The 8,934-nt window shown below is 43.3% G+C and overlaps 2 protein-coding genes and 1 long non-coding RNA gene across 3 annotated transcripts in view; 2 read left to right on the plus strand and 1 right to left on the minus strand.

Annotated features, from left to right (window-relative positions):
* Positions 1–28: 28 nt before the first annotated feature.
* On the plus strand, positions 29–2,059 carry LOC138192457 (uncharacterized). The gene is made up of 2 exons (XR_011177794.1): positions 29–660; positions 835–2,059. It is a non-coding gene; the product is annotated as an uncharacterized lncRNA (long non-coding RNA).
* klhl42 (kelch-like family, member 42) lies at positions 1,110–4,249 on the minus strand. The gene is made up of 3 exons (XM_069139853.1): positions 3,052–4,249; positions 2,748–2,941; positions 1,110–2,635 (listed from the first exon to the last, which is right to left on the minus strand). The coding sequence occupies exons 1-3, from the start codon at positions 3,813–3,815 to the stop codon at positions 2,172–2,174; spliced, it is 1,422 nt and encodes a 473-aa protein (XP_068995954.1). The 5' UTR covers positions 3,816–4,249; the 3' UTR covers positions 1,110–2,171.
* Positions 4,250–6,766: 2,517 nt separating this feature from the next.
* Positions 6,767–8,934, plus strand: part of LOC138192477 (endosome/lysosome-associated apoptosis and autophagy regulator family member 2-like) — a 12,376-nt gene continuing 10,208 nt past the window's right edge. Inside the window, exon 1 of the mRNA XM_069139885.1 lies at positions 6,767–7,031. Coding sequence (XP_068995986.1) covers positions 6,924–7,031 — 108 coding nt within the window. The 5' untranslated portion in view covers positions 6,767–6,923. The remainder of the gene's footprint in view (positions 7,032–8,934) is intronic.

Here is an 8,934-nt window from a genome sequence, read left to right on the forward strand (position 1 = left end):
TATATATGTATAGGGAGTCCTTGTGAAGGTGAAGTGGAAAATGCTGTGGGCCTGCTGAGAGGTTAGTGTTTGGAAAGCATGTGCTGCCCCCTGCTGGTCGCATCCTCTGTATGATTTCTTTAATTTTGCAACCTCACATGCATCTATTTTCAAATCTTTCCTAATTTATGGACCTTTATTCATTTTAGATGATGTTTTGCACCTATGTAGGTAAACTCAAAGCTCTACGAGATGTCAGTTGTATTGAGATGGCAGTAAAAGGCACGTATGTGTCCTTAAATGACACCTAGGATATTGTAAATAGATGAGAAGCATGCAGGATGTGTGTGAAGTGTGAAAGAGACACAACGGCCTAAATCATGTATTTTTTTTCTATATGAGAAAATAACGAGGGATTTCTTTTAATTTTTGCACTTCTGTGCAAAGCATGCTGGGAAGTATATGCAAATAAGATAAGTTATTCAAAATTAAAAAGAAAAAAAAAGGTAATCACCTGCTGATAATTTCAGAGTCTGAGACCGAACAGCTTTGAATGGTTGTTCAAGCTGAAGAATATAAATTCCAGTGTTTACAGCGCTGCTGAGAGGTGGTGAGATAATTAGAAAACACGTGTGTGGATGAATCCTGAACTACCTGCATCATCGCTGGACATCACAAGAGGTAAATTGGAAATGATCCCGAGGTCTTTTTTGTGAACTTTTTCTGATGTGATTGGGAACTACAATTAAATATCACATAAATCCAATCCATAAGTACAGGAAGTTCTTTTTAGATTAAATTTTAATGATTTAATCCTCCAGATTTTCTTCGTAAGCATCTCCAGCTCTTCCACAGACTCCCCAGGACTCCTCGACCTGAACCTAGATCGGTCGGCTCGTCTGTGACAACTTCTCCTTCTCCGGGACTCCCTCCGAGGTCACGGTGCCGCAGGCGTTTGGGTAAGATGTCACATCACGGATCATCAGTGTTAGAAACAACCGGTCCTCTCAGCTGATTTGGAAATTTTGATTTAAAAAAAAAAAAAAAAAAAAAAGGCCAAAACAAGCAACAACACCAAATAAACCAGTGCTGTGGAGGTAAATTTAAAGAGACAGGACACTCAAACAGACCCCCTGAACATCATCCTTTATTGTGATGACCTAAATTTCCAAACAAACACATAGTGCAGAGAAGCTGAAATCCACCAAAATAGAACAGAATATACAAAAACCAAAAAAAAAAAAAGTGTTTCACCAACACTTCTAAGAGTTTCAGAAATGAATGTAACTTTCTTCAGACTGCACGTTGGTTTAATCAGGAACCGAAAAAGAACCTCAATTTTAAAAACTAAATCTGCTTTCGGCAGAGAGACAAAAAAAGTAAAACACAGCTGTTTTGGTCAGTTGCTGGCAATGTAACAAACTCCTGCTTTTTTGTGCTTTTCTTTTAAGATTTATTCCCACTTTTTCTTGTTAACTGAGGTTGCAGAAGGCACATGTGCATCGTTCACTTTGTGGAATTGCGCTTTAAGCTTTGCTTTAGTGTGACTCTGAATACATACAACACATGAAGCTCCCTCTGAGCTCCTTCTCCCAAAACTACAACTTTTCACGGAACTTCGAGTTCCCACGAAGCTGGCAGTGTAAAACCAAAGCCATATTCACGATTATCTATATTTACAGTACATCATCGAGTCAGGAAATGTGTTTCGGAGATATTTTAAGGTTTGTAGTGAAATTATGGATATAAAGATTTTACGCAGATGCCATATCTGGAGTGTAAACATCAGGATTATTGTGGCCCGTAGGTTGGAAAGCATGCTGCGTTCGTTAGCTTTTCTCGTGTGTTACCGTGACAACAAGTCATTTATTATTAATAATTTTTTTTTAAAAAGCCTGACTGCTGCGCTGAATTTTTTTTTTCCAGAAAGCATAAAAGACACTTCTGACCATCTGGAGGGGGAATTTGATTTTAAAAGTTCCAAACAAAGATGGCCGGCGGGTGTTTTGCAGAACTTTTTTTTTTTCTTTTTTCATCCAGATGGTCGGAAGAGTTCTTGAGGCGCGAGGGCAGCAGGTGATTATTTTCTGACTTTAATGCATTGTTTTTAATGTTTACACACGAGAGGCACAAACTGGGGCTTCACGCGCACGCCGGGCCCCCCCCGTCGACGCTGCCTGGGCTCCACTCAGTCATAGCACGTTGGGCAGGTAAAGGGAGCACAGCAGCATGTTCTGTCCGAGAGCCGGGAAGCGCCTGAAGGCCTCCCAGGCGTCGGAGAAAATGTTGTACTTCAGGAAGACGCGGTGCTCCAGGCTGGTGGGCAGGCTGACGTCACGGCTCATGATGTAGATGCCGTCGTTGTGCAGCGTGCACGTCAGGTTCAGGCCCGACTTGGACGTGTTCTCCTTCAGCTGGACCCACTCGCCCGAGGTGACGTTGTAGGACTGCACCGTCAGCACGTCCTCCGTCTGGCTCGGGCGCCGCTGCTGCTGCTGCCGCCGGCCCGCCTCCAGCTCGTGGGTGTAGCCGCCCACCAGGTAGACGGTGTCCTCCACCGAGAGCATCTGCTGCTTGCGGATGTGCGCCGAACAGGTGCGGAACACCGCCCAGGTGTCCGAGGTGGGGCAGTAGCGGAGGACGCTCGTGTTCCTGTCTTGTCGGGCACAGAAATCAAACCACGTTAAACTCAAAGAAGAAACAGGTACAGATCTCCAAAACTCCAAAAAAAAAAAAAAAAAAAAATCTTTGCCCTCCAGTGCACCCACCTCTTGCAGTGTATCCGCCCATGACGTAGATCATCCCCTGGCACTCGCAGGCCGAGAACTCAGCCAGCGGGTCGGGCATCGAGGACACGCAGGTCCACCAGTCCTGCTCGGGGCTGTAACACTCCACCGTGCCCAGACACTGGCCCCCGACCGCGTACAGCTTCCCCTGCGCCGCCAGCAGCTTGAAGTTGGACCTGCGCGAGAGAGGACGCACAGTGAGAGAGAGCAGCGACAAAACAAAAACAAACAAAAAAAACACGCGAGTTGACCCGCGAGAGGACGCGCTGCCGCCGCTGCCGTTGACCTCTTCTGGTTGAGCGGGGCCACCTGGTTCCACTCGTTCCTGCAGGGGTTGTAGCAGTGCACCGCCGAGATCTCCTGACTCGTCATCCTGTATCCGCCCACGATGAACAGGTAGTTGTCGAGGACCGCCGACCCGTAGCCTCTGACGTTGATCATGTCTGGGGGCAGGTTGTTGGCGAGGGGCTTCCAGCGCTGCTCCACCTCTCCGTACCGCAGCATGGACCAGGGCTCGTCCTGGTCAGGCACGTCCAGGGACAGGCAGGTGAAGTCCCCGATGGCTACCAGGGTGGCGGTGCCCTTCATGCGCATGTCCCTCACCTGGTCCCTGACGGCGGAGGGCAGGCCGCTGAACTCGGGCCGCCTCAGCATGGGGTGGTAGTAGCAGCTCATGTACTTGAGGCAGGCCTTCCGCAGGTCGTGAGTCCCGTACACCTCGGAGAGGCTGCACAGCTCCACGCAGTTGTCCAGCCGGATCTCCGAGGTGAGCAGCTTGAGGATGGAGGTGACCTGCAGGAAGGACGCGGTCTCGATCAGGTCCTCCAGGGTCTCGTTGACCACCTGCACTTTGGAGGTGTTGATAAACTCCAGGACGAGCTCCAGGCCGGGCACGCTGAGCCCCTGCAGCTGCACCGAGTCCTCCGTGGACTCCCTCATCCCGGAGCTGTACAGCGCGCGGAAGTAGTCGCTCTTCTCTATCAGCTTCTTTTTGTTCACCTCGTAGATCTTGTCATCCATGACGATGGCAATAATCTGGTCAGATGACATGGTGAAGTTTTGTTGTTTATTTTTTTTTTTTTTAATTATTATTATTATTATTATTGTTATTATTATTATTTTAGCTTTGCCTTTCCGTCAGCCTCCCGAGCGAGTCACCGTTTACATTTCCCCCGGCAAGGGAGCTCCGTGGCCGGTCTATATATGGTAACGTTCAGCCCATAAGATCGCTCCTCTTGTGGCCGGGGGGGAGCTAACCAGTTAGCCGCAGAGGAGCTGCAGCAGCCGCCGCATGAACTAACCCAAAAGAGTCTTTTCCCCGCGTTGGCATTCCTCGACAGTCCGATAAAACGTGTCTCCGGTTTCTACAGATGTTTTCTAAATAGAGTCGTTTATTTATGACCTTGGCAGTAACATCTCCCATGGCATTTTATAAGCCTTTCGTGGGACGATGCCGAGCTGTCAAATTTTAACTGTTTTGATTCTGCACCTACGTCACATCCGGGTTTTTTTTCTTCGTGGATATTTATGTGTGTGTGTGAGCGCTGCTGCCACCTACCGATGAATTTACGAATAGCGGCCTCATCCGATTTGATTTAAACCAAAAAAAAACATGTACTGGTGTGTAAAAAGTACACTTTTTTTTATTTTTTATTCAAGTAATACAAGCAGTTTCACACCAAAACTATACTATATTACAAGTACAAGTTTCACATTTAAAAAGATACTTAACCAAAAGTAAGTAAAGTAAAAGCACTCATCATGCAAAGTATTGTATCTATACTTTCATTATTTACTGAGTAGTTCTAAAGTTTAGTATCTTTATATACTTTTTGTAATTTAATCTCTAACAATATCAAAAAATATATATATATATATATTTCACATTTCCACCATTTAAGTTTCTTTAACCATATTTATACAAGGACAAAAGCCCTATAAACATTAAAAAAATAAAAAAATATATAATAATAGGCACAACAGCAGAGAAAGAAAAATCATAAAATTCTTTGCAGAAGTTTTAATCTGACTGCATGCTGCTCAGTTACAGTTGTTTTTAAAAGCTCTGACTTTTCTTTGCAGAGGAAAACATAAAATACAGCATGAAATGGTTAAACATAAAAAGGAAGGTGTGGAAAGCATCAGTTTAAAGCCTGCACTGATTTTAGATCAGGAAAAGCAGTGGTTTCTCAACAATGCCCAATTTGAGCTCTGATTTTGTGATTCGTGGGTGAAAAGGTGTTTACATTATTTAAGTTTTATGTTTAAAAAAACAAACACATTTTGTATCATTTTTAATGCTTTTGAAAGTCGAACTAAACTTTCACGCAGATTTGGCTCACTTCTCGACACCTTTGACCTGTAAATGTGTACAAGGAAATAATAAGGTATGCATCAAATGATACGGGTAAACAGGTATGTGACCATCTCCTGGCTCACAGAGAGATCACTGTTTAAAACCAGTTGGGCTGTAAACATTTCTGCATTCTTTCCTCTTCACGCCCTCAAAGAAATATGAGACATATGAAGGAAATGCAGTTCTGGATAAAATTAATAAGTGTCTTCGTGACTTAATGAACGAACTCCGGATGTGATGAGCTCTGTTTTTCTCCTCTGCAGTCTCCTGTGGACGTAACATACATGTGATAAGGTTTTAATCCATCTGAGAAGAGGGAGAGGAGATTATATCGTGTCAGATATGTCGCACATATCCTCGCACTGATTTTTATTTTTATTTTTTTTTTCACTTTTACTGTTTTAAATCAACTTGTTGCTGCACGAGGACTCAGTCAGTCAGTAAAAGAGTTGGAGAAATATTCTCCTAGTGTTCACTGGTTTGGCATCTCTTGGAGAATAATCTTTAATTTTGAAGATTGTAATCAATAAATAAAGACAAGAGGTTTTAGAAAAAATTCCACCATTTTTTTATTTAACTTCTAAACATCAAACTGAAATAACATAAATCAGGAAACATTCACTATAAATTGGTGTAGAGAGCTTCATAGTGGATGTAAGAGCTCTTGTTTAATGGGATGAAACATGATTTACATTTTCAATTTAAACATGATATTTTACTTGTGACCGCACACCGCTGGTTTTTGTGTCATTCATTTAAAATAAGATCAGCTGCTATGTTGTCCATCTCCACCTGTCAATCAAGATAACGTGCGTTATCACCCTCGTGGCGTCACTGTGACGGTTTAGCACCGAGAGAAGTCAATTTACAGAGAATGAACCAGACTGGGACCGGAAGCAGCGCTTTCAAAATAAAAGCATAGAGCTATTTTTCAAAATTTGATATATTTATCGAGTGATGGTCTTTTAATTAAAATGTTGACAGTCAGCTGTAATTGCTGTCAATCAGTAAGTTATGTTTTTTACAATGAAAAATATCAGAATGTTATTTTAATGTTAAATTTATGATTTTCTTTTTCATTTTTTTAGAATCGTGGACTGTTTTTAAGAAAATAGCCCGCCCCCTGCGTCTCTCTCCTTGTTTTGTACATCGTTTTAAAGTCAGTTTGTGTCTTATTGTGGTAATTTTTGCAGTTATCCTGCATCTCGTACTGGTCATTTTGTGCTGCACTGGTTTCAATTCATTGGTTTCAGTCACTTCAAATCTCTTTGCAGATGTTTTTAAACAATAGTCTGTTTGTTTGCTGTCCTTCTGTGTGTCTTATCGGTCCTTCGCTCCTAGTTTGAGGTGGTTTTATTATGATCTCCTTTTGGTCAAATTTTCCATTATGACCTATTTAAATCTCTTTCAGGTTCTTTTGCTTCTCTTTGCATCTCAGTTTGCTTCTTTTTTTCTTTTTTTTTTCATTTTGGATTTGATTTGCATCTTTCAGTGTCATTCTGCTGCAGTTTGTGATCGTTTCCAGTCTGCGTCATTGTTTTGCTTCTCTTTGTGATCGACCCCCTCCAACACCAATTCTGGCAGGATAGTTTTAATTTGAAAAGCCGGGACCGGAAGTGCCTTCGTTAGACTGCGGTGGTGACAGCGGTTGTGGGTGGAAGAGGGGGAGGAGGGTGAGAGACAGGCTGGCAGGCAGGCGCGTCAATAACAGGGACCCCCGTACAGGCGCTTCACCGCTCGGCCTGTTTCACGTTCGTGGCTCCGGGCAGCGGACAGCCGGCTGCTGGTGATCCGAGCCGAGGATGAGGGAGCAGGTGCGGGTCTCCTGGTTCACCCGTTGCCTTTTACTCTTCATCACCGCTCACACATCATCAGCGTCGGCCGACGGAGACTTGCGGCCGTGCGATAAGGTGAGCGTCTTTACTATTTATTATCATCATTACTATCAATACCTCCTAATATCCTAAAAGCCACTTCAAACGTGCAGTGTGGTCGATGTTGCTTTTAAAAAAAACACAAAAAAAACCCACACCAAAAATCGGGGTCTTTTTAAACGGAGGGGTGTATTTTTTGTTTGTTGTTGTTGTTGTTATTGTTTATCGTCTATTTTAAATGCGACAACAAGTAAACAAAATGGACATGCGTGCAGGAATTAAACATCCAGATGAGGCTCCTTCCGTGCGCACGAAGGAGAACGCGGTTCACCGCAAGTCGTTTACCGGCTTCGCAGTTTTCTCAGCGGGGTCTGGATCTACGCGATCGGCTTAAAACGCGGTTCTTAACGAGATGAAGCCCGTCCGCTGGCCTCCATCCCGCCTCTGAGCGGCCTCTCGCCGGTCAACGCGGCCCGGGATTACCCGCCGAGGAGGAGGGAGGAGGAGGAGGAGGGAGGAGGAGAGAACCGGGCGCTGCTGTCAGAAGGTTTCAGATCCTCCCTGGATGGATCTCAAACTGACGGGGCAGGAAATCACAGCAGCTTAAATTGCATTTTAAAAAATAAAACCCCCCAAAAATTAAAAAAAAAAAAAAAAAAAGACTTTTATTTTTCGTGCACTAGATGGATTTTGAGAGCGATTAGATGTTTCTTGTTTTGGTTTTTTTACTAAGCTAAGAGGCTAAAAATACCTTTTGAAGATGCAAACTGCTGCATAATTACAGTTAATAAAATTAAATAAACGTTTTTTTACAGATAAGACAATGTGTAACTTAACATTTCATTAAAGGCTAAATTAATTCTCGAAGGCATCAAAACTATTCTAAATACTGTCTCTTTAGTTACCTTTATTGTTTACTTTATTGTACATAACTTAAAGATAAGTTTCTTGTTTTATTATGGATTTAAAAAAAATAATAATTGACCGGATTTATATAACATCTGTTTCCTGCTGATTGTAGTTTTACCCTTAATGAACAGACACAGCGATTAAACAATTAATTAATTAATAAAAAACACGCCCTGCATGAAGGAGTTATCAATATTTACATGAAGTGAAATTCAGCTTTATTATCACGGTTAAATGAAACACACTGCAGCATTAAGGCAGATGGTGTAAAACAGAGTAAACTAAACAAACAGTAGTCTAAAGGGAACTGATACTTCAGAACGGATGTATACAAAAAGTACAAAACGACACGAAACAGAGCATGAATTTTGTCAATTTCTTTGGACGTTTTAGGAGAGTTTTTTTTTTTTTTTTTGGGCCTTCAGTAAATAATATCGTTCATTATTTGCGTCAAACCAGAAAGATTAATGTCCATCTTTCATGTCCGGGTCCCGTCCAAATCCTAAAAACCGTCACTTCTGCAGTTTCCTGACTCGGGAGGACGGCTCGTTGTGGCGCTGAATTTTATCCCCTGTCCCCCCTCTTCCTCTCTTCTTCCCATCAGTCTCCATGACAACCAGCGTGAGTCACCCGGGAGACCAGCGAAGCACATTAGCCCGTGTCCTTTTTATCAATCTCATCCCCTCTCCCCTCCCCCACCCCCACCCCTCCGTCAACACATTAGCCTTTCGTGTTGACACACACACACACACACACACACACACACACACACACACACACACACACATACACACACACACAGACAGCAGGTGAATGCCAGCGCAGGTTGTTACGTGGCAAATAAACAGATTGCATGTTCGTATGCGACGCAGTGATTGTCAGGCTTATCTTTACTGCACACACACACACACACACACACACACACACACACACACACACACACACACACACACACCCTGCGTCCAAGAAGCATCTCTGTCAGTGTCACTGCTTCACATGGGAGGTCAGTCCAGTAGATCCAGTTTAATTA

Source organism: Embiotoca jacksoni, unplaced genomic scaffold (genome assembly GCF_022577435.1).
Source record: "Embiotoca jacksoni isolate LCO1_2020_lvr unplaced genomic scaffold, fEmbJac1.0.p SCAF_86, whole genome shotgun sequence".
In the NCBI taxonomy this organism is placed as follows: Eukaryota; Metazoa; Chordata; class Actinopteri; family Embiotocidae; genus Embiotoca; species Embiotoca jacksoni.

Bases quoted from the DNA above. Each gene is read 5' to 3' on its own strand.
- klhl42 (XM_069139853.1), bottom strand. From the start codon at position 3,815: ATGTCATCTGACCAGATTATTGCCATCGTCATGGATGACAAGATCTAC. The intron at 2,942-3,051 runs GTCAACGGCAGC...TCTCTCGCGCAG, and splicing joins GCCCCGCTCAACCAGAAGAG to GTCCAACTTCAAGCTGCTGG. The intron at 2,636-2,747 runs GTGGGTGCACTG...GTGCCCGACAAG, and splicing joins GGGCGGATACACTGCAAGAG to ACAGGAACACGAGCGTCCTC.